Raw genomic sequence first — 25,976 nt, forward strand, 5'->3', positions numbered from 1 at the left:
TTTACATAAACATTTATTGATATTTTATAACACTTTCACTATCCATTGTTTTTCTTCTCCCTCCCTCTCCCAGATAGCCATCCTTGATGAAAAAAGATAAAAAAGCAGGGGAGGAGAATTCCTGCAGCTCTGAAAAATTAGAATGAAAAAGTCTCCCATTATATGCTGTGTTGTAGGCAAGTTACTCCCTCCCCCTTTCCCAAAGAAACAGGAGGAAGTCCTTTCTCTTGCCTCTTCTTTGAGGCTTCCCTAGGTCATTATGAATTTTCATTTTTCAGTTTTTGCTATTTTATTTTTATTTTTCTCTATCCCTTGCAGTAGTCATCACAGATACCATTTTTTTTCTGATTCTGCTTGCTTCACTTTCCAGTATTTTCTAGACATCATCTCATTCACCTCTGTGATGCTTAGATTCATCCTTGGGCCATCTGGGTGCATTCCATTGAATTCATGCAGCACAACTTAGCCATTTCCCCATAAATGGATGTTGACTTTGCTTCCAGTTCTTTGATAATATAAAATATGTTTCTATAAATATCATTGGTGCACATGGGGCCCTTCTTTTTGTCATTGACTTCCAAGAGCATATGCCTAGCAGTGGAATCTCTGTGTCAGAGGAGATGGACATTTTTAGTCATTTTCTCCACATAATTCCAAATTGATTTCCAGAATGTTTGCATGATTTCACAGCTGCACCTGCAGTACTCTAGTGTCTCTGCTTCTCTCCAGCACGTCCCCAGCATTGACTATTCCCATCTCTTGAAATGTTTGTCAATTTGCAGGATGTAAGGTAGAACATTCTTTCATGTGGCTGTTAACAGTTCACAGTTTTTTGGTGAACTGTTTATATCCTTTGACCACATATCTATTAGAGAATAAATTTTGGTCTTGTACATTCTGGTTAGTTGTCTCTGTATCCTAAGTATCAGATATATTTCCAGAGATATTTGATGGAAAGCCCCCCACCCACTGCCACCCCACCCCTACCCCGGCCCCAGTCAATCACTTCTTTTCTTATTCTAGCTTAATTACTTTTGCTCATGAAAAAGCTTTTTGATATGATGGAATTGAAATGATATATTTTATCTTTTGCTTACAAAATTCATGAGTTCCCATTCCATGAATGAATTCACATTCGATGAACGTTGTTTGGGGATGAATTCATTCCTCCTTCTCCCACAGACATAGCTAATAAGAGGTACCTAAGCTTTCTGTCTTCTAGGTGTGTGTGTGTGTGTGTGTGTGTGTGTGTGTAATGGAAATATCTTAAATTTTCATGTGTTGTATTTATTTTAAATTTATAGTGGTATATACAACATCACCCCCCCTTTGACATCAGAATGTAAATTTTGGACTTAACTTTTTTTTTCCTTTCTCCCCACTCTCTTTTTCTTCTGTTTGCTTTTCAAGGTGAAAGTCTGGTTCCAAAACAGGAGGATGAAATGGAAGCGGGTAAAAGGAGGCCAGCAAGGGGCAGCTGCCCGAGAAAAGGAACTGGTGAATGTGAAAAAGGGGACCCTGCTGCCTTCAGAGCTCTCTGGCATTGGGGCCACTGGCCTCCAGCACACAGGGGACTCGTTAGCCAACGATGACAGCCATGATAGCGACCACAGCTCCGAGCACGCTCACTTATGATACCGAGCGCGGGATGCGCCGAGCGAGCGCCGTTCTCAGGAAAGAAACGCTAGCATGGCGAGCCTTACTTACCCAGACGTGGTTTACAGAGGGAGAAGACAGTGGCAGTGAGCATTGGCTTTCTGACAGCCAGCCTTCTCCTGCTTGTCCCTCTTGAGCTGTAGAGGGCTAAGTGCCACTTCTCCGAGGGGCCTCCATGGTGATGATGCTGAAGATGGACTTGCTTGGAACATTCCGCACTCGTTGGCCATGCCTTGGACAATGGGCAGGTCTTTGTTTGCTTAGCTTGCACTGAAAAATAAATTGCTATGGAGAGCAAAATAGGAGACATTTTATCTTGAACAGTCCCAGGGCCCCAAATCACTGTTTATTGGATAAGAAATGTATTTTAACTCTGTATATATTTACCTTATGGCATTTTCCTGTCTTCACTAACTTTTGCAAAGCATTCATATTAGCTTATGGCAATAGACATTTCCTAATGACAATCTTCATCTTGTCTCCCTTCTGTTTTCTCGTTTCAAAGACAAAGCATACATGCTAACTTGTGTTCCTTCCAGTAGAGGAAGATGGAATAGAAGAGACGGATGGAACACACCCTTCTTTGTACCACAGACAAAACAAATCTTCTGTTGCATTTACTATCGACTGCTGCTAATAGGGTATTATAGACCTTACCTAGCTCTTCAACTCTTCCTATCTTATAGCTTGAAAAATGTGTTTTTTTTTAGGATCATAAAAATTAGTCATCTTTCAGAAGTTTGTATGCCAACTATTGCCCAAAGTCATCTCTATAAAATATTAGAAAATATCAAGTATTGCTTCTACAATGGGAATAAGTCATTTCACCAGAAGGAAGGTTTTTGTTTTTGTTGTTGTTTTTTTCATATGGCATTGAATAGCAAGAGATACATTGTAAAGCAAAATTGGTAGTTGGTAGTTCAGAAACTGTCTCCAGCTTAAGTTCATCTTAATAAACCTACACATTGTTGTTTCATATATATGTGTACATATAGAACACCAAAGCCTTAACAGAAAACATGATTGTAATTTGTAAAAAAAAAAAGTTTAATAAATGATCCTTTTAAAATAATGGATTTTCTGTTATTTCCTAAGAATATGTGAAAACCTCATGCCAATTGTTAAGCAGTTAGAAAAATCCTTCTTTTCTAGTCTGAAGCACACTAACCCAGTGCCTGTCAAACTAAGCTTTTCTTCTGGGATGAACCTGCTTCATTTTGCTTTGATTCCTGCATAAATTCATATCTCATTGGATAAAACATATACATCAAGTAAATGAAGACAGCCCAAAACAATTAAAGCATATTTCAATATTTTTCTATGATCCCATGAATCCTATAGGTTTAGGTTGGTTTTACTTCATAGAAATAAAAAAAAAAGTACATTGGAAAATATGCCATTGGATTTTTCATCATAGTATGATAAAGAACAGGACTTCATTTCTCTCTTTAAAAAAAACCAAAAAACAATGGAAGACAAAAGTATCTACCAGCCTTCAATGGAGTAGATGTCAGGAAATAATTCCACGTGAAAAATAAACTATCATCTCATAGACGTCCTCAAGACTGCTGGACCTCCAGTTGGGGAATTAGAACATAGATGTTAAAGAGAGCAATAAGTTAATTGATTCTATGTCATGCTCATCCTATTTGCTTATGCTGCTTAATGAGTGTTTTACTTGTCATGTTGACTTTTTACTAGTTTTCTTTTCCCTGTGCAAAATTTTAGGTTGGGTAAAAAAAAGATGGAGAATCAAAGAAATGCAATGAAAGACTCAACTTTCTAAGGAATGAAGTACAGGATAGATGTCTCTTTGTATTAATGGATATACTTCCTTACCATGGGTTCTCTCTGCTGATAAAATCACCACTCCAGGAAAAATACAATGTAATACAACAATACCGTACAATGAAAACAATGAGATAGTGAGGAGAAAGGAGTATTATTAAATGTAGAAGATCTTCAGATTTTTCTTTGTTCCAAAGTTAGATCTTCACTATGAACCTGAGGCAATAGGATTTCTGCTCTTTCAGTCTGTTTGCCAATAGAGATATGTGATTATTAGCAGAACATAGAACTTCAGAGTTGGAAAAAAATCTCCAAGTCCATTCAGTCCAGCGAGAAACTGAGCAGGAATTCATGTTAAAGTATTCACAACAGGTGGTCATCCATCTGCCATTTGAAGGCCACCCCAGAAGGGGCTCCTTCTGACTCCTGAGGCAGTCCTTTTGACATGAGGACATTCTAACTAAGGATTCTTTTTTTTCTTTTGTTGAGCAGAAATCTTCCTTGTTTTGACTTCCAGTCATTTGGTCCTGGTTCTCCTTCACCCAACCCCAAGCCCATGGCCAAACAGAATAAATCTAATTCCTCTTTCATTTGGCAACCCTTGTGATACTAGAAAGAAATGATTATGTCTCCTCTAAGTTGGCTCTCTTGGAGGTTAACCATATTCAGTTGTTCTAATAGCTGTGTGACTGGCATGGTTTTCTATTCTCTTATCATCCTTGTTGTCTTTATCTGGGCATATGCTAGTTTACCAGTGTTCTTCCTGAGATGTGACATTACCCAGAACTGAACATAAAATTGTAGATGTTTTCTGGCTAAGGTACAGTAGAAACATTGTCTCCCTTCATCTAAACTCTATGGCATTATTAATAAAATCCAAGATCATATGTTTTATGCTTGCTGTGACATATTTCTGGGTTATTTTGAGCTTGCAGTCCTCTAAACTCCCAGGTTGTTGATTTTTTATATCAAGTTGCATTATAGACAACTCCTATCTATTTTGTGAAGTTGATGTTTTGAACTCACATATAAAACTTTACATTCATTTCTATTCAATTCCTTTTCTGTCTGCTTAGCTCATAATACTAACGCGTTGAGAACATTTTTGAGCTTGACTTGCCCTTACAATTTCAGGCCACCTGAAAATTTTATAAGCATGTTATATATGCTTTCATCTGATCAATGATAAATATGTTCAATAGCACAGGGAAAAAGACAGAGACATGGTGGCCTCCCTAGGAATCTCATTCCAGGCTGACATTGAATCACTGATGCTGTATATGTCCAGCCATTTAATCTATATTACCATCATGCCTAAATCTCCTCATCTAGTTCACAAAGATGTCATGAGAAATATTGTCACATGACTTGCTAAATTCCAGGTATACTTTTTTTCCTTATCCAGTTACTCTATTTAAAAAGAAAATGAAGGGAATCTGAAATGACTTATTCTTAATGAACCCTTGCTATTATTGACCACAACTACTTTTTCTAAATATTGCTACATCATCCCCTTAATAATGTATTCTTTAATATTTCCAGCAGTTCAAATAAAGCTCAGTAACCTAGACTTTGAAGAATCCACTCTTCTCACTTTTCTCACAATCCATCAGGACAATACATTTGTCTCTAGTTCTGCAGCATCTCTACTGGTCAACAGTTTTCCAAGATTGTTGACTGCAGCTCAGCAATCACACTTACCAGCCCTTTCAGTAAATATCCTGCAATGTAGTTTATTCAAGCCTGTTGACTTGAATTGTTGAGGCTATAAAAACACATCCTTACCATTGCTCACCTTGGATTTCAACTCTGTTACTTTTTATCCTAGTAAACCCAACAATTTCCTTTGGGAGATAAAACAGAACCAGCACACACACACACACAAAAAAAATTAGTAGCTCAGCCTTCTTTCCCACAATTGTTACCATCCTGCCCCTCCCTTTCTTTTCATTCTCAGTTACCTGTCCTAGCTTCCACCTTCATTTTCTTGTATATGCCTCTTTTAAACATTGGAGTTAGTCTATGGTGATTTAGACAATGGTAGCCTTTATTCTTCATTGGAGTCTGTTCTACTTGTCGTCGACATTTCCTTCTTGAAAGTACACCTTCCTTCTTGGGCTGACTGCTTTGGTAGAAGTTTTGGCCATGAGCTCTTTCTTATTCCTGCTCTAAATTCTTTGGATTATGCTCTCCCAAATTCTAGGGCCCATGTCAGCCATTTGTCTGGATTTGCCTTTCATCTAGTTCTGTGTCAACATTGGGATGCCTATTTAGTCAAGTTCTTCAGAACCCCAACTCACATTAGAACATTACCGTTCATGACTTAGATGATGGATTGAAACATCCATTGGTGATGATGACACCTCCACGGGTGGGTGGAGAAGGACAGAGATCCAAAATACTTTTGACAAGTCAGGGAAGTGGTAGGATGTAAATAGGTTGAGTATAATAGGGACAAGTGAAGGGTAATTCAATTGGGCAGGAAAATAATTTCCAGAAATCCAAGACAGGGGAGGAATGTCTTTGGGTGAATGTGGAAGAAACATTCCGAGTGTTGTAGTCCATCATAATTTAAATAGGAATCAGAAATATAGTCCAGCCATTGAAATAGCAAGAATGACTCTGAATACTTGCAATTGAGCATAGTAGGAAGGACCCAGATGTGGTGAGTAGGGAGGGTCAGCCTATCATCCAAGGCTTGTGCCCCCTTTGGGGGCCACAAATGGAGCAGGATGGAGTGAAATTGGAGAGGATGCAAAGGACAGCCATACCAATGACTGAACAGATGCAAAGTGAGAGACAGAAGGTTTGGAAACATGGAGTCAGAGGAAAGATTCATAGTTGCACCCATTTTTAAAAGCTGGCAGAAATAATTGTGTGCATGACAAAGAGACCCTCTTTTTCAGAGAGAAAAAGAGGTCTTATGCCTAAACTACCATAGTGATAGTGCCTTTCATTCCTCTATGCTTTTGCTGATATCCAAAGCCCTTCACCAATATTTTATCACTTAACCACCACAACAACTCTTGAAGAGGTGCTTGTATTATCCTTATTTTACTGATGAGGAAACAGGGGCTCAGAGAGGTTAATTAACTTGCCCTAGGTCAAACAGCTAGTAAATATCTAAAGCGGGATGTAAACATAGCTCTTCTTGACTCTGATTAGTTCTCTACACATTGCACCACACTGTCTCTCTATTCCAAAAAGGGTTTTTCAAAGAATTTCCTAAGTACAAAAATTGCTAGTTGTTGGAACACTCAAAAAGAATGATAACGGATCATACTTCTCTAGGACTTGTATAAAGTTATTCTGTTACTTTTCTGGCATGCTTAAGGCCCAAACCACCCAGAGTCCAGGGAGACAGTCTGATAGCATCTCTAGGTCCTTGTCAGCAGAGAGATCGTCTTGCTGGTGTGCTTCCCTGTATTTAATTGGCTTCACAAATGGGCTCAAAGACAACTCCTAACAATAAACTAGAACCCTTTTCTCCGAGCGGGGATTCTGATGAGCCTTATTTCTTACCGAGCAATTCTCATTTCATGTCATCATGTAATTCTAACTCATGTTCTATCATTCTATGGAAATTCACAGGATAGGGAATTGGCTCTGGTCCTGACATCTGACTGAGCATGGATGCCTCTTGCGCTGTAAGTATGCTGGGTGTTTGGTTAAGGAGATTTTCCCAGCTGGGTTTGGAAACAGGACCCTGCCACATGGCTTTTACAATGATCCCACACATTCCCAGCTCTTCTCCAACATGGCCCTGGAGAACTGTGACCTCTCATTGGCTTGAACTACTCTGCATTGATTACTTTTCTTCTCTAGGGATCATGTAGGGGGGCCTGAGGCTAGGATTGAGTTTTCTCCAAAGAGCCAAACTTTCCAAAGACAAAAATTTTAAAAAGATAAATTAATGGATGGTTTTTTAAAGCCCTGTAAGGGTTTCTCAAGAATGACATTTAAGACAGGTAGAGATAGGAAGGAAAAATTGAGCATAGAGAGTAACTTTGCAATTTTTCTATGTAATATTTTGATTTGGAGAATGTGTTGACTTTAGAGTCAGAAGGACCCAGGTTTGAATCTCTTACCCTTGTAATATTAGCCTTGTGACTATGGACAATTCAATCAACCTCTCTGAGACTCAGTTTGCTCATCTATAACATAGAGATAATATTCAATTCACAGGGATAATGTGAGGTTCAAATGAAATCACACAAACACACATGCACAGATACATACCAATGTTTATGTATGTCCACACACATGTGGATGCATAGATATAACTTTTTAAACATTAATGCCATATATGTATAGATTTTTTAGCGTTATTATCATTAGTGTGTTTTTTTAAATTGACTGAAGAATAGGGGGAACTATAGAGCTAAAAGGAATGAATGAAAAAAATAATTTATTAAGTGCCTAATATATGAAAACTATTGTGTTAAGTGCTCAGGATATAAAGAGAAAAAGTGAGTCAATTGCTGCCCTCAAGGAGCTCACAATCTATTTGGGAGAGAGAATATAAAAAAAAAAGTGTTAGTACAAGATTCTTGTTAGCACCTGAGCCAATCAGTCAGCCAGTAAGCATTTCTTCAGACTCTGGTGCCAGTCTCTAGCAGAGTGAAAAGGGTTGGGGGAGGAAATAAGCATTTATATAGTTCCTATTATATGCCAGGTACTGTGAAAAACATTTTAGCGATATCTCATTCAATCTTCACAACAATCCCACAAGGTAAGTGCCGTTACTCTCATTTTACAGTTGAGGAAATTGAGACAAACTGAGATTAAGTGGTTTGCCTTGGGTCACAGAGTTAATATGTGTCTGAGGCTGCATTTGAACTCAAGTCTTCCTGACATCATCTGTAAAATGGAAATTATCACAATTATAATAACTACCTTATAGAGTGTTTGAGGACCAAATGAGATGATGTCTCTAGAGGACTTCAGAAATGTCAGCTATTATTAGTATTATTACCTAGAAAAATTCACTGGAAACACCTGTAATATCTACATCCCTTAAGCTAGCAACTGAGAATAAGTCACTGGGCCACTGCCATGCTTTCTCACTTCTTGGCAATGATGGTTGTCTTACAGGTGATTTTTGGATGACCTTTTTGCTGGTCTAAAAACCTTTGGAAATGCCATAAGAACGTGCAGCACTGGATGGGCTGAGGACTGCACTGTTGTAGGGAACGTTCTCATCAATGAGGTAATAGGTCCATTGGAAGATTTGAACTGAATTATGCTATTTGAACCATGTGATATGCAAATTCACTTGAAAACATAAATTATCTTGTTCACAAAGTTCCTGAAAGTCCTTTTCACATGGCTGTGTTGTTTCTGAAGTTCCCTCTGCTCTGGTTCTGGTGAATAAGGGTGTTCTTTGTCCCTCTGAGAGGAAATTTGTAATTTCTTATAAGATTCTCTTGTTTGTTTTTTTCACATGAAAAACAATCAGGAAATAAGGAAAAAATTTAGACCTGCTAGACAAGGGATCCAAACATTGCAGGTTTCCTTTGGCTTCCTAAAAGTTGGTATGCACACCTACATTTTTTCAACATTTGGAATTTGCATGATTGGTCTGAAAAACATGTAAGAAAACGTCCTCTTGTCTGATTTTCACATTTCCAGCTTCCAGCTTCCAGCTTGCCAGAAATATCTAAGAACAGTCTCTCTCTCCCTCTATTTCCTTCCCTCCCTCTTTCTTTCTCTCTCTCTCTTCCAGTATTTCAGCATTTCTACTTTCAATTCTGGAAGGAAAACAATGGTAGATTTAAAACAAACAAAAAGATTCTGTATGGGAGCCAAGATGGCAGAGTAAGCATTAAATCATGATAACTCTTCCATATTCACCTCCAAACAACCATAAAATAACACCCCAAAACAAATCCTGAAACAGCAGAATCAGCAAAAAAGACAGGGTGAAACAATCTTTTAGCCCAAGGATGTTGGAAGTTTAGCAAGAAAGATCTGTCTTACTAGGGTAAAAGAGGAACACAGTGCAGGACAATAAGCCCCACTTCAGCAAACCAATGGGATATCCTGAGCCCCAGTGTGATGAAGCAGGCAAACACCAACACCAGGACACCTCTGCCCCGCCCCACATGTCTCAGCATAACCAAGGGAACAGGCAGACTCCAGCTCTGAGAACCATGTGCTTCAGTGTAGCCCCAGGCAAATAGGCAATCTGCAGTGTCCAGACATCCAGTTGCTTCAGTATAGCTCTGGGGAAACACAGAAACACCCCACCAGCCTCAGCACATTCCAGGCACCAGCACTAGGACACTGGCTCAGCACCAGGTGAGATGCCAGACCCCTATGGCCTCCAGCAGTTCTAGCGACCCCCCCACCCCACTCTCTCAGGGTAGCACCAGACACAAGGGTCTCCTATGGGCCTCAGGGCAATATTAATGCAGCACCAGATAAACAACCTCGGCCTGACACCCCTGGCACAAGAAGCCTGAGACAGTGTTCCTTCCACCCCAGGAGCAGAACTCAAATTTAAAAGAAAGGAAAAAGGCCAAAAAAGGTAAGAAAAAAAAAACACAAGGAAAAAAAAAGAATCTGACCATAGAGAGTTATTATGGTGACAGGGAAGATGGAGACACAAACTCAGAAGAGTACAGCAATGTCAAAAACACCTATGGACAAAACCTCAGAGAAAAATAGGAAGTGATCTTAAGCCCAGGAACAATTCATGAAAGAGCTCAAAAAAAGAGCTTAAAAACCATGTAAGAGAGGTAGAAGAAAAATTGGGAAAAGAAATGAGTGATACAAGAGAATTATGAAAAAAGAGTCAACAGCTTGGAAAAAGAAAACAACTGCTTAAAAAGTAGAATTGCCCAAATGAGAAAGGAGATAAAAGAATCCACTAAGAAAATAACTCCTTAAAAAGTGTAATTGACCAAATGGAAAAGTAAAAAAGCTAACCAAGGAAAACAGCTGCTTAAAAGTTAGAATTGGACAAACGGAAACTAAGGACTATGAGACATCAAGAATCAAACAAATTCAAAAGATTGAAACAAAATAGAAAAAAAAATTATCAAATACTTCATGGGAAAAACAACTAACCTGGAAAATAGATCCAGGTGAGACAATGTCAGAATCATTGGACTACTTGAAAGCCATAATCAAAAGGAGGGCCTGGACAGCATTTTTCAAGAAATTATCAAAGAAAACTGCTCTGATATCCGGGAACCAGAGGGCAAAATAGGCATTGAAAGAATCCACTGATCACCTCAGGAAAGTGATCCCAAAATAAAAACTCCAAGGAACATTATAGTCAAATCACAGAACTATCAGGTGAAAGAGAAAACACTACCAGTGGCCAGAAAGAAATAATTCAAATACTGGGGAGCCACAATCAGGATTACACAAGACTTAGAAGCTGCAACATTAAAGGATTGGAAGTCATGGAAAATGATATTCTACAAGGCAAAGGATCTAGGACTACAGCCAAAAATCACCTACTTGGTGAAATTGATCATAATATTTTAAAGGTAAAAAGGTTATTCAATGAAATAGAAGGATTTCAAGCTTTCACAAGAAGACAAGAATAGAACCAAAAAAATTGATCTCCAATATCAAGGCCCAAGAGAAGCCTAAAAAGGGAAAAAGGGAAAAGAAATCATTTGAGATTCAATGGATCTGAACTATTTACATCCCTACATGGGAAGATGATATTTGTAATTCTTAAAAATTGCACCCCTAATAGTACAGCTAGAAGGAATATACATGGACAGAAAGTATGGGTATAAGGTGAATCTGAGGGAATGACATAAAAATAATTAAGGGATGAGAAAGAGGAGTACGCTTGGTACAGAAGTCAGGGAGAGGTAGAATGGGGTAAATTATTCCACATGAAGAGGTATAGAAAAACCTCTTAAGTGGCGGGGAAGATGACAGAGTGAGTGATGGGTATCACTTGAACCTTACTATCATCAGTATTGGCTCAAAGAGGGTATAATATACATAATCAGTTGAATATAGAAATCATTCTCACCCAATAGGAAAGTAGGAGGGGAGGAGATTAAGTAAAATGGGGGTGCCAAAGGGAGGGCAGACAGGGGGAGATGGTAGATAGAAACAAAACACTGGTGAGAAGGGAAAAGGTGAAAGGAGAGAAAGGACAAACAGGAGAAAAAATAGGATGAAAGGAAATACACACATCATAATCCTAAGTGTGAATGTGAATGGGATGAACTCTCCCATAAAATGGAAGCAGATAGCAGGGTGGAGCAAAAACTAGAATTCTACAATATGTTGTTTTTGTAAACAACAAAACAAACAAACACTTGAAGCACAGAGAAACACACAGAATAAATATAAGGGGCTATAAGAGAATGTATTCAACTGAAGTAAAAAAAAAAAAGCAATGGTAGCAATCCTGTTCTCAGACAAAGCAAAAGCAAAAAATAGACCTAACCAAAAGAGATAAGGAAGGAAACATCATCTTGCTAAAAGGTACCATAGAGAATGAAGTAATATCAGTACTAAACATATATGCACCAAGTGGCATAGCATCCAAATTCTTAAAGGAAAAGTTAAATGAGTTACAGGTTCATGACCAAACAAGAGATAGAGAGCATTACAAAATATAAAATAGATAATTTTGCTTAGATTAAAAAAGCTTTTGCACAACAAAACCAATGCAACCAAAATTAGAAGGAAAGCAGAAATCTGGGAAATAATCTTTACAGCAAGTGTCTCTGATAAAAGTCTTATTTCTCAAATATATAGAGAACTGGATCAAATTTGTAAGAATACAATCCATTCCCCAGTTGATAAGTGGTCAAAGGATATGAACAGACAGTTTTCAGATGAAGAAATCAGAGCTGTCTATAGGCATGTAAAGAAATGCTCTAAATCACTTTTGTTTAGAGAAATGCAAGTTAAAACAACTCTGAAGTACCACCTCATATCTATCAGATTAGCTAATATGAAAAAAAAGGAAAATGTTGGATGTTGGAGAGGATGTGGGAAAATTGGAACACTAATGAATTGTTGGTAGAATTGTGAATTGACTCAACCATTCTGGAGAGCAATTTGGAACTATGTCCAAAGGGCAATCAAACTGTGCATACCCTATGATCCAGTAATACCACTACTAGATCTAGATTCCAAAGATATCATAATAAAGGGAAAATGCCTATCTGTGTAAAAATATTCATAGCATCCATTTTCTTGGTGGCAAGATATTGAAATTCAGGGGATGCCCACCAATTGGGGAATAGCTGAACAAACTGTGGCATATGAATGTAATGGAATACTATTGTGCAATAAGAAATGATTAACGGGCAGATTTAAGAAAAGCTTGGAAGGACTTGTATGAACTGATGCAAAGTGAAATGAGCAGAACCAGGAAAACATTGTACATAGTATCAGCAGCATTGTGTGATGATCAACTATGAATGACTCAGCTATTCTTAGCAACACAATGATCCAAGACAAGTACAAAGGATTCACGATGGAAAATGCTACCCACATCTAGATAAAGAACTGATGAACTCTGAATGCAGATAAAAGCATACTTTTTTTCACTTAGTTTAGTCCTTTTTTATATTTTTTTCTTTTGATTTGTTTCTTCTTTCTCAACTGTGACTAATATGGAAATATATTTTATATGATAGCATATGTAAAACCTATTTCAAATTGCCTACCATTTTAAAAAGAGGAGAGGGGATGGAGGGGGGGGGATTTGGAACTCAAAATCTTGTAAAAATGAATACTAAAAATTGTCTTGACATGTAATTGGGAAAAATACTATTAAAAAAAACAAACAAAAGTTTATGGAAAATGGGTTCTTTATCCAACTTCTTAAATCCCACTAAGCATGAGACTTAAAATTTTTGCATAATTTTCACTTTGTCCAAAGCTGTTTCCTCCTATACATTTTTATAACATTCTATTCAAGGCATCATGGCATTGTCACCATTGAAATGTGCAGATGGATCTGATAATGAATACGAGACATGGAAAAACAAATCCCTTTAATTCTGCATTCCTTTTTTTCCTCCTTAATGGTTGGATCATACTTTGGTCCAGATTTTCTTCTGTATTTATCCTGGCCAAATGAAATTCTCAGAATAAAAGACAGCACACAGGCACAATCAAGGAAAGGGTTTTTAAAAATGTATTGTTATAAAAATATTAAACTACTGAAAAAAATTGAAACTACAAAACATCTCCAAATTTGTTTTTTCTAGTACTGTGTCAGGGGACAAGGGCTTGATGATGGCTGAGTCATAGAAAGATACTTGCTTCACCTTCAATGTGACTTTTCTGTCTTTTTTCAGCTGATGTTCTTAAGGAAATGAATATTTAAGTATTTGACTATTTAAGTTTTTGTAAATAGAGGACTTATTTAAGAACAGTTGTAGGATTTAGGAATTTCACAGATATTGAAGTTTGTGGCCTAATTTGGTGCATGTTTATCTGGTACTTGGTGGCACAATTCTTAGCAATAGTGGAATTTGAACTTGGAATATGTAGAGCTTGTGTTTTCATCCAGCTTTTATGTGAACAACAATGGAATCACAGAGTAGGTTTAGTGTTAAACTTGGGAAGAAGCCAGACTGACATGGATTCTCTCTCTCTGTTTCTCTCTCTCTCTCTCTGTTTCTCTCTCTCTCCATTGGTAAGATTTTCATATAATCATATGGTCATATTGTGGGAATAACCACAGGGGTCATTTAGTCCAACCTGATCCTGAACAAGAATGCCTAATGATGCTGATGCTGGGAACAATAACAACAACAATAATGGTAATGATAAATGACTCAGCTTTACATAACATTTAAAGTATTTGAGGGAGGGAAAGCAGTGACTTGCTTGAGCTCTCTCCCAAAGCCCTCCAAATACCTAAGAAAATGGCTCTAAAAAAGTTCTAAAGCAGCAGAACCCACAAAAAGACAGAGTGAAACAAATTTCCAGCCCAAGACAACCTAGATGCCTGATCAGAAAGGTATATCACGCAGGGCAAAGAGAGGAGCACAGTTTGGCGTGGGCGCGCAGGCTGCAGCGAACCTGGAGCAGGCTTCAGAGGACTGAATCGAGGGCAGCTGTGGCAGTTTCCAGATTTCTCAACCCACAAACGCTGCAGACAACTTAGAAGGTCAGTGGGAAAAGTCTGTGACTGCAGTGAGAGAGGAGCTAGGTCTCAGTCGCAAGTCTTCAGCGTGGCCCGGGGCCACGGCTTTTTCCTGAGCTTCTGGCCCACAGACTGAGAAGGAATCAAGTGGCTGATCAGAGGGAGATTGCAGGGATCTCTTTGCCAGTGCTGAGGCAGGAATCTCTTGCTTTGCCAGTGCTTGGATCTGGGTCACAGTTCTGAGGGGCGGTCCTGGGGCAAGGAGGAGCGCTGGTGCGGTGGAGTTTTTTGTGGTGGTGGAGAGGAAACTCCTTGCCCCTTATCATAGCACCTAGGAAGAACTGAAAATTTACAGGTCCCTAGAAGTACCTCTGAAAACAGCTGTACAAAACCCTGAAGCTTGGGACAGTACACTCTTCACATTGGAAGCAGACTCATACCTTAACAAAGAGTTTAAAACTCAAGTAATTGGCTGGGATCATGAGTAAGCAGTGCAAAAAGAGTCAGACTATATTATCTTACTTTGGTGACAAAGAAGATCAAAACATACAACCAGAAGAAGACAAGGGAGCCAAAGCTCCTACATCCAAAGCCTCCAAGAAAATATGAATCAGTTCCAGGCCTTGGAAGAGCTCAAAAGGGATTTTGAGAAGCAAGTAAGAGAAGTAGAGGAAAAACTGATAGTGATGCAAGAAAATCATGAAAATCAAGTCAAGAGCTTGCTAAAGGAGGCCCCCCAAAAAAATACTGAAGAAAATAACATCTTAAAAAATAGCCTAACCCAAATGGCAAAAGAGGTCCAAAAAGTCAATGAGGAGAAGAATGCCCTCAAAAGCAAAATTGGACAAATGGAAAAGGAAGTCCAAAAGATTACTGAAGAAAATCCTGCCTTCAAAATTAGAATGGAGCAATTGGAAGCTAGTGACTTTATGAGAAATCAAGACACTGTAAAACAAATCCAAAAGAATGAAAAATTAGGAAACAATGTGAAATATCTCATTGGAAAAACAACTGACCTGGAAAATAGATCCAGGAGAGAGAATTTAAAAATTATTGGACTATCTGAAAGCCATGATCAAAAAAAGAGCCTAGATATCATCTTTCAAGAAATTATCAAGGAAAACTGCCCTGATATTTTAGAACCAGAGGGCAAAATAGAAATTGAAAGAATCCACTGATCTCCTCCTGAAAGAGATCCCCAAAGGAAAACTCCTAGGAATATTGTAGCCAAATTCCAGAGTTCCCAGGTCAAGGAGAAAATATTACAAGCAGCCAGAAAGAAACAATTCAAGTATTGTGGAAACACAATCAGGATAACACAAGATTTAGCTGCTTCTACATTGAGGGACCACAGGACATGGGAATATAATATTCTGGAAGGCAAAGGAGATAGGATTACAACCAAGAATCACCTACCCAGCAAAACTGAGTATAATCCTGCAGGGGAAAAAATGGTCATTCAGTGAAATAGAGGACTTTCAAGCATTCTTGACGAAAAGACTAGAGTTGAATAGAAAATTTGATTTTCAAATATAAGACTTGAGTGGAACATGAAGAGGTAAACAGGAAAGAGAAACTCATAAGACACTTATTAAGGTTGAACTGTTTACATTCCTGCATGGAAAGATGATATTTGTAACTCATGAGACCTTTGTCAGTATTAGAGTAGTTGGAGGGGAAAAAATTATATGTACCCATATATAGATATAGATAGATAGAGGGCACACGGTGAGTTGAAGATGAAGGGGTCATATCTGGAGAATAAAATTAAGGGGTGAGAGAGGAATATACTAGGAGAAGGAGAAAGGGAGAGGTAGAATGGGGTAAATTATCCCACAAAAAAAAAAAAAACCCAGAAAAGAAAAGGCTCTTACAGTGGAGGGGAACTGGGGGAAGGTGAGAGGGAATGAGTGAATCTTATTCTTAGAGGATTTGACTTAGGGAGGGAATGACATACATACTCACTTGGGTGTGGAAATCTGTCTTACCCTACAGGAAAATAGTGGGGGAAAGGGACAAGAGAGTAGGTGAATACTAGAGAGGAGGGCAGATTGGGACAGGGAGTAAGCAGAAGCAAATACTTCTGAGGAGGGACAGGGTCAAAGGAAAGAATAAAATAAATGGGTGGTCGGGATAGGATTAAGGCAAATAGAGTTAGTTTTTCACAGCATGTCTAATATGGAAGTGTTTTGCATAACTGAACATATATAACTTATATTTAGTTGCTTGCCTTATCAATGGAGGGGTGGGGAGGAAGGAAGGGAGAAAATTTGGAACCCAAAGTTTTAAAAACACATGTTTAAAAAAATGTTTTCACATGCAACTGGGAAATAAGAAATACAGAAAATGGGGTACAGAAATCCATCCTACCCTACAGGAAAATTGAAGGGAAGGGGATAAGAGAAGGGGGGAGAGATAGAAGGGAAGGCAGACTAGTGGAAGGTGTATTTAGAATGCATGCCATCTTGGGGTGGGGGGAGGGGCGAGATGGGGTGAAAATTTGGAACTCAAAATCTTGTGGAAGTGAAGGTTGAAAATAAAAAAAATAAATAAAAATTACCATAGAAAATTAAAGTATTTGAAAAGCCTTCCAACCATTGGGTCATTTTATCTACAATATGTCCCTAAAGTACTCAGCCTCTCCTTGAAGACTTCCAATGGGGGTTTGTAAAGCAGTACATTCCACCCCTAACAGCTCTCATCATTAGGTGGCTTTACCTGAGGTCAAATATAACTGAGTGAGTTTTCAACCTCTACTATTACTCCTGGGTCTGCCTTCTGGGGCCATAGAGAACATATTTAACTTTTTCCTCCATAATGGCCCTTCAAATACTTGAAGAAGGCTGTCATCTTTCCTCTGAATCTCCTCTTTTCCAAGGTAAACAACATCAGTTCCTTCAAAGTTACTGACAAAGCATGGATTTCAGGCTGTTTCCCATCCTTGTTGTCCTCTTCTGAATATTGTCAATTGTCCTTCCTAAAGGGTATCACCCAGTACAAAATCCAATACTTTAGCAATGACATGACCAGGACAGAACAATAGTAATAACTAACATTTAGCTCATGGTTTTAGGTTTGTCAAGTGCTTTATGGTGATTGTCTCACTGAATCCCTAACAATCTCCTTATAAAATAGCAGCTTTCATTATGCTCATCTTACTGATTAAGGATGTGTAGCTGAGGGAGGTTACATGAGTTTCCCCAGGCTACAGTTCTAGTAAGTGACAGATAAGCACTGCTTATCTTAGGAATTCTTAGGAAAAATGGTTACAATTATATTTTGTTTTTCTTTTATAAATATAGAACACAGAAGAATAAGATTATAGATTTAGAGTTGGAAAGAACCTCAAATTTTTATCTTGACTAATCCCCTTATTTTATAGATGAGGAAACTGAGGCCCAGAGAAGTGAACTTGGGCAAAAACCCAGATTTCCATGGCTGTAAGACCAGAACCTTAGCAGCCATGGCTCGTTCCCTCTCTAAGTACAGGAAGATCACCTCCTCCTTATTCTAGGGGACTCTTTCCCTCCAAATCAGCTTAAGATCACATTCATTTCCTTGAGTTCCATAGAACCATTGAACTCATAGTCCACTAAAACTTCCATTGCTATCTAGGTATGTTTCCCTTATTCTTCAGAGATTGATTTTCTGAAGTCAAGTTAAAAAACATCATCATTATCATCATCATCATCCATAATGACAAACAACCCTTTACCTTCAATCACACTACATTTCACCCTTACTTGATGCAACATCGTGTGCTACCTTGTATCGATCTTTTAAAATCTTGACATCATCATCGGTTTTCTCTGTATTCACTCTCTTTCCTTTGTCTTTGCATCCCTTCATCTGTGAGGTGTTCAGCATGGTGTTAATGGCTAGTTCCCATCATGACAGATTATGTACTTCTGTACCATAATACCTCTGTAGGAAAAGAGGAAGTGAGAGGTACAGCAACAACTACCCAGATAATACTCCAAAGCATATCTGTCACCTTGATATCTCACAACAGGTTCAGTGGGAAAAAAGACTGATTAATGCAATGAGATACTCATTTCATAAAACTAATACTACAAACTTTTTCCTTCTCTTTTTAAAGTTCTCAGAAGATCTTAAGTTTCAATGTACCCTCATCCCAAATTACTGCTGTCTTTGGCCAGCTTTCCCAAAAGATTGTTGGTGTGGGAGCCCAGCCCAGTAATAGATACCCATTAATCAAAGAGCCAAACCCATCCCTTAACATGTGAGATACAACATTTGCCGAGGCTTAATGGTTCTCCAAACTGGCATGGCCTGGGACTCAGTATTCTGCCAGGAGGCATCGACTAAGGCAATGTACATGGGGCACATAGAAACTGCCTTATTATTTGATTCAGTAAAAAATCCACCCCTGTAAACACCCGAACAGACCAATCAATTGAATAGACTCCATAGCTTCCTGTAGACAAGGAATCTTTGTGATAACTTAGGGGCTATTGGAAACTTGCATAAAATGTTTTGATTTAAAATCCACTTAGTTTAGCTTCCACTGCTCCTAATCTGTTAAAGTGATGTTTGAGGCAATGCTTTTTTTTCATTCTTAGGAAAAATGGTTACAATGATATTTTATTTTTCTTTTATGAATATAGAACACAGAAGAATAAGATTATAGATTTAGAGTTGGAAAGAACCTCAAATTTTTATCTTGATTAATCCCCTTATTTTATAGATGAGGAAACTGAGGCCCAGAGAAGTGAACTTGGGCAAATTCCTTATGATTGTGTGTCTGAGTGAAATGGTAGGGACTAAATACACTTTTCATCTAAAAATGATCATTTTCCTTTCCTAGGCTCTTCCATAACTCCTGAATACCCTTTGTTTTATTTTCATGTAAAAAAGCTCTTTCTCTCACAAACTTTATTATAAATGGAAATTTTCCTAATGGGTTAAACAGATTAGTGAAATGTAGACTTTTATTTTTTGAGAAATTGAACACCAGTTGATCCCATAAGCCATGTTGGAATGACTCCTTCTACTAACCCAAACATGGCTATCAATCCAATTCTCCCCAGATATCTAGTTTAGTGGATTTTGGTAGCAAGGACGTGCAAGTACTTGTTCTTCTGCTCACCTTGTGAAGGAGAACCCTGGCAACTCAGATCTTGCTTTGTTCTTAAACCCAATCTTTGTGCCATGGGGCCCAGGACGGGGGAACAGAGAGAGGAGTGTCAAAGTGCAAATCCAATGGAATGTCCACGGATTTTCTCTCTGCCTTCCTCCCTCATAACATGTCATCTGGACCCAATCTGGATGTATTCTAAAATGGGCATCATGCAATGAATCCACGGGACTTATTTGCTGCACTCAGTCTCAGCCCATGGACACATGTATGTGAATGGCAGTATTTGATGCTATGTAGCAATGAGGATGGTGGCTCCTTTTTTAGGTACATATAAGCCTTTCCTTTGTGATGGGGGTGGAATAAAGAGCAATATGGCAGTAGCCACACTTGGAGACCAAATCCATCCCCAACAACAAGCTCTTTCTCAGGCTGCTTCTTTTGTCCTCACTACTTTTTTTTTTTTTTGCAAATTGGATGTCTTTGAGCGGTTTAGAGCATGGCTGAGAAAACATGGAAAAGAATCTGTGAAGGAAGTATACCTTGAAAAAAGTGCCCTCATAGAAAATTAGCCCTGATTGTATTAGTCACTATCCTGGAGGTGGTAGCGGGGAGGGAGAAAAATATATTTCTTAACCTAATATACTTTCTACATATGGAACCCAATCTATTTTGAAAGTAAGTGTTTGGAGATTTTTTGTGTTAAAAACTACAACTCAAAAAATCCACAGGCATTTTGGAAAGGGCCTTGCTTGGTACACATAAATACAATATGGATCAGTCAACATCCATATATGAATTGCTGAACAAGGTACTGGGCTTATTTACTTTCCAAAATACTTTACCCATAGCATCTCAACCTCATAATAATCCTGGGAAACAGGAAACAGTGTACCATTGGTGAGGCCAATGGATGGGTTATGGGCTGTCCTGGAGGCTGGTGCTAGGGGTGTGGGGATGTAAAGGGGGAGAAGTTTGGCACTTCTGATGAGGAGACTCCTATGCAGATCACTACCTGTTCTGCAACTTATGACCCTAGGTGCTAGTGGGGTAATAGGTGGGTCACACTTTTCCACAATCATGGAGATAGAAAGGGTCAGAGGCAAGGTCTGAAACCAGGTTTTTGTGATTCCAAGTATAGCACTCAAACCACTGTACCAAGGTATCTCAATGATGACATTCAAAGGAAATAGATTGCTCAGCCCTTCAGAAACTCTAGTAATACTAGGGAATTTAGAACAAATGAAAATACCAAATTTTAGTGTAAGTCACATTACCAACATATTTAATGGTGCAGATATTGACACTTGCAATTTATTATAAAAATCAATAAATGTATCCAATATTTATCAACGTAAGATTTACTTTACGGAATGATCAGTTTCTTTGATTTGATCATACTCCAATAAAGAGTTATCTCTCTCTCTCTCTGTCTCTCTGTCTCTCTGTCTCTGTCTCTCTTTCTCTCAGGACCTGTTTCTCTGAGGCTGAACTTACTTCCCAGGGCTGCAGACATCAGACAGGGACTAGACCTCTGATTTTATTAGCATAGGAAAGTACTGGGCGAGGACAGTCCTTGATTCAATGCAGGTCAACACCTTGTCATCAGTTTCTCATCTTAGAGCATTGCCTTGCCTAGAATATGAAATGTTAAGTAACTTCCCCAGGGTTACGCATCCAGGATATATTCTAGGCAGGATTTGAGCTTATATTGTCTCACTTTGGGGGCTGTCTCAATCCCCTAGTTTATACTACCTCTTCTCTTTGGGCTGAAATGAAGTAAATGTTCTTTATAAAAAAGCTAATGATTAGAATGATTTTCCAGGCTTGTTGTGAGGAATACACTTTGGAAACTCTAAAAGTTGAGAGCAAGGGGAGTTGTCATTACAACTTTTCAGAGATGTCTCTACTCTGAAAGAGCTTTTGGCTCCAGGGTCCAGAGCAGGTGCTGAGTGTGGGCATCGGGAAAGGCTGATGACCTCTGCCACACTAGTCACTGGCCCAATCAGGAGATAGATGTAGAAAACAAAGGCAATAAGACCCAATTGTAATAGATGTTCATATACATAGTTGGGGGTGGGGCAGGAAAAATTTCCTTCCAAGATCTCTGTCTTGAATTTCTCACAGTTTTTTGCAGACAGTTTGGCTGGTTTCCAACATCCATCGTTGCCTGTCTGATATGAAAAAATGCCATCTGGGGTGTATGGAAGTCCTTTCTTTAAAAGTGGCAGCTAATTATGCATTGGGCAGGTGCTGCTGAAGTGAAGTCAGGTGTGAGGCTCAGCTTGGCCTTGGAACAGTAGAATATAATCAGATCTTGATGGGGAAGAATGACAGTTGGTGGAGAAGAGCAGTCAGGCTGATGCCTTCTGGTTGTCTACATGGACAGGGTGCCTAGAGAAGCTGAAACAAAGCTGACCACCCATAGGAAAGGGCTTAACTTTTTATAGTGGATGTGGGACTGAGCTCACGTAGGGGGTTCTGAAATTAATTCCCTCTTGATATCTTAGTTTTCTGCTCCTGGCATTGAGGGTGAAAGAAGAAAGCTGCTCTATCAATTCTCCAACACGTTAATAACAAAACTCTTTGGTAACTGGGAAACTGGATTTGCCTACAATAGCCACTCAGAGGAACTCATTCCAGAGCTTGAATGAAGAGCAACAGAGTTCTTCTGAACTTCTGCTTGAAAAGTATTTGTGAAACAGAGAGAGGCTCAGTTGTCATTGTCCAAAGGACTAGAGACCTGCCTTCAAAGGCCAGGAATGGTTGGCTACTATGGCGAGAGTCATGATTGGAAGTCAGAAGCCTTAGATTTAGGTCTCACTCGGTCTCTTATTACCTATTATCTTACAGTCATTTCTTAATGAATGTATATGTGTGTGAATGAAGGGTTAGTAGACTAAGTGCTGATCACTCATCTGATCCAATGTGTTTGGGTTTGGGTACCACAGTTTAGGAAATATGCTAATAAGCTGGTGAGTGGCCAGTGGGAGGCAACCAAGATGATGAAGAACCTTGAATCCTTCTCAAGGATGGATTTAAGGATGACCATATTTAGTCTAGACTCAGAGATACAAGATAGACAGCTTCAAGAATTTGAAGGGCTCCCATATGGAAGAAATGCTTGACTTGTTCTCTTTGGGCCCAGAAGGCAAAACCAGTTCTTTCTTCTCCAACAATGTGTGCCATCAGGTATTACTAGGAGCCTTCAAAGATTTTGGAAGGTAGGAGAGGGAGAAAAGGAAGACACTTTTATTAAACACTTATTATGTGCCTGGTATTGTGCTAAGTGCTTTACAAATATTGACTCACTTGATCACCATACAACCTTGGGAGATAGGTGCCCTCATTGTCCCTACTGTACTTTTGAAGAAGCTGAAGTGGATGGAGGTTGTGACTTGCCCATGGTCACATAGCCAGTAAATATCCAAAGCTGGTTTTGAACTCAGGTCTTCCTTACTCACATCCAGTACTCTATCTACTGCATCCCCTAGGTGCCTCTGGCAAATTCTATGTGACTGCTTGTCATGTACGTTGTAGGAGGAATTCTTAACTAGCCATGTCTTAGACTGAGTGGCCACTGGGGTCTCATCTAAGAATATATACATTTTAATAACTGTATTTCAAAATAAGTGGGTTTCCTTTGTAACTTTATGTATTCATTTTATGCATTAAAATATTATTCTGAGAAGTCATCCATAGCTGTCACAGATCGCCAAAAGAGCCCATGAAACAAATAAGTTTATAAAGCCCTGAATGTAAAACATTAAGTTCAAGGCTTTTGTATCTCAGGGCATTTGTGATTTTGGTCTCTCTGTGTACACTTACCATCTTCTACCTTATGGTGTAGTCATTTTTATGTATGTCTTACCTTCCCTGCTATCCCGGAGGTCTCTGGAATGCATGTGTTATGCTATGAACCCATAACTCAGCTCCCTCCAATCTGCCTAGCACATACATCCTTATTGGATGAATGAATGGAATTATGTATTCATGCATGCAAAATTCACAGTAAAATTCTGTTCAATTTTTACACATCCTTCTCTAAACTTCCACAATCATCAATAGGGTAGGGATTGGTATAGCAAAACATTGCACAGTAATTCCACCTCACCCCCAATCTGTAGAGTGGCTTTTTGGTGACCTTGGGACCTTGAAAGAGAGCTTTGAGCACGGAACAGAACTCTGTCACAGACTGGGGCAGGACCTCGATCAGGACATCACTCTTAAATCCTGAACCTGTTTGGACATGCAATCTGAACCATCTCAAGCAGCCAGCTCCACAAGAGTCCAAACAGAGGATTAGAAATGGAAGAGGCCTTCGCAATCCTGTTGTCCAGCTCCTCTTTTACAGAAGGGAGAAATGAGCCTCCCTTAGAGAGGGGAAATCAGGTTTTTTCAAACCCCAAAGAAAGTGAGATTGGTTTGGGGTTAGGGGTAAGGTAAAGGAATGTGGTTGCCAGAAGCAGGTGGCCAACTCTGAAAAGTGATGGGCAAAGGCCTGAAAGTGAGTGATGAAACAAAAAATGACCCGAACCATGTATAAACATGGAAACTATGTTTAGTTCATGTAACTTTGAGTAAGTGGGAACAAACAGTCCTACATGCCTTAGTGAATTGTGCAGTTATGGAAGACCCGGGCACCTTGATAACCTCCCCAGAATTCTCCTGGGCATGCTATGTGGCTGCACAAATCAAGGAACATGCAGTATACTCTGTGGAGGATCAAGACTTCAGGTAAGCCATTGTAATATATAGGAATCTCTCTCTCTCTCTCATATATATATGGACAATGAAAACTATATTATATATATGCTATATATGTAGGAAAATGTATGTATATAGGTATGTGTATATATGCATTCACACATATATATGTAAACACATATTCACACATGTTTTCTTGCTTAAAATGGTAAAGAAAAATTCATTCATATGGAAACAGTGAAGTTGGATAACTGGGACACAGGGATGGGGGACAGAGAAATCAGAAAGTTTTTGATGAAGAAACAAATCAGAATCAGGGAGCATCCTTTCTGAGCTATTAGCTATCAGAGGCCTAACAAGGGCAGACAATCAGAGCTTTGCTTGGGGTGCCAATTTTAGAAGGTGCTGACAGAACCTGCAATGCTTGGGCAATGTGGAAGTTTACCACAGAGCTTAGAACCTAGTTAACAAAGATAATCAGTTCAAATAGAAATTGACCAGCCAGCAGACTGGGATGAGATATTTTCTGCAAACCACTGCTCAGCCACACCCCAACTGAGGGCATGTTTGGGGCTATTTTGCCTGAAAGAAAAAACTCCTTATGACATCTCTGTCACTATCTTCACATTTAGGGAAGAGAGCATCACATGAAGACAACCATATAAAGACAGCCCTACAAGTTTAGAATAACTTGAATGTCAATGATGAATGAAAGTTTTCTCCTGTGTTTAGAAAATCCTTATTAATACTCAAGGCCATTGGAGGGGTGGGAGATGATGGTGGCTGGCCATATTGGCCCCACATGGTAATTGTTAATGGCAATGACTAATACTCAAAATCATCCCATTGGGCTTATATTCACAGATGGGCTTTGATGAAGCTGTTTCAGACTCAGGTTTAAGTACACTTTTTTGGAAATTGAATTAAGACATGGTGTGCAATCCGACCCACCAGAGAATGAATGTGTTAATCAATTGGAATCTTGGCAGGAAGAACTGACTGACAAAAATAGCAAGGGCCAGGACCAGGATAGCTGGGATTCCCTGCTGAAGAGAAGGCTGGGGGGCTCAACTTGGAATAAGTCATCCAGTGGTCAGTACCAATTTTTAATGTCTCAGTTTGGCATTTTATCCAAGACACCAGGTGCCTAACATGCTCTCAGCACATTCACATTCAGCCCTGAACTCCTCAGATTGTCCTAAGACTGGAGTGGGCAAATTAACATTCTTCTTTGAGCCAATTTTTTTTTAAATGTTCCAATGGTCTTAAAAGATATGCTGTTTTTGAATGCTGGCATTAGTTGCCCTTTAGGGCTAGCCTGGTTTGATTCATTTACTAATTCATTTATTCATCTGGGTGATTTTATCTGCTTGGGGAGTTGTCTGGTCTGACAACTCCCTCCATTGGCTCAACTGAGCAGCTATTTGGCAACTCTCTAGTCACCTGAATACATGAGAGATGATTGGACTTGTCTGTGTTCATCATATTATAGCATCATTATAGTACAATGAGGGTCAGGTCCATGGACCTGAAATGTCATCTCTGCATGCAGAGAGGATAGGGATTTGTTTCCTGAATTGTGATGATGTCTAAACAAAGTGTCTTGGGGAAATTGGAGCAGGTGTAGACATTTCCTAA

General features: G+C 39.0%; 1 protein-coding gene across 1 annotated transcript in view; it reads left to right on the forward strand.

Moving 5' to 3' along the window:
* Positions 1–2,707, forward strand: part of MEOX2 (mesenchyme homeobox 2) — a 92,531-nt gene extending 89,824 nt beyond the window's left edge. The window contains exon 3 of the mRNA XM_027872429.1: positions 1,411–2,707. Coding sequence (XP_027728230.1) covers positions 1,411–1,635 — 225 coding nt within the window. The 3' untranslated portion in view covers positions 1,636–2,707. The remainder of the gene's footprint in view (positions 1–1,410) is intronic.
* Positions 2,708–25,976: the final 23,269 nt, after the last annotated feature.

This window comes from Vombatus ursinus, unplaced genomic scaffold (assembly GCF_900497805.2).
Source record: "Vombatus ursinus unplaced genomic scaffold, bare-nosed wombat genome assembly UNPS02014799.1, whole genome shotgun sequence".
Taxonomy (NCBI): Eukaryota; Metazoa; Chordata; class Mammalia; order Diprotodontia; family Vombatidae; genus Vombatus; species Vombatus ursinus.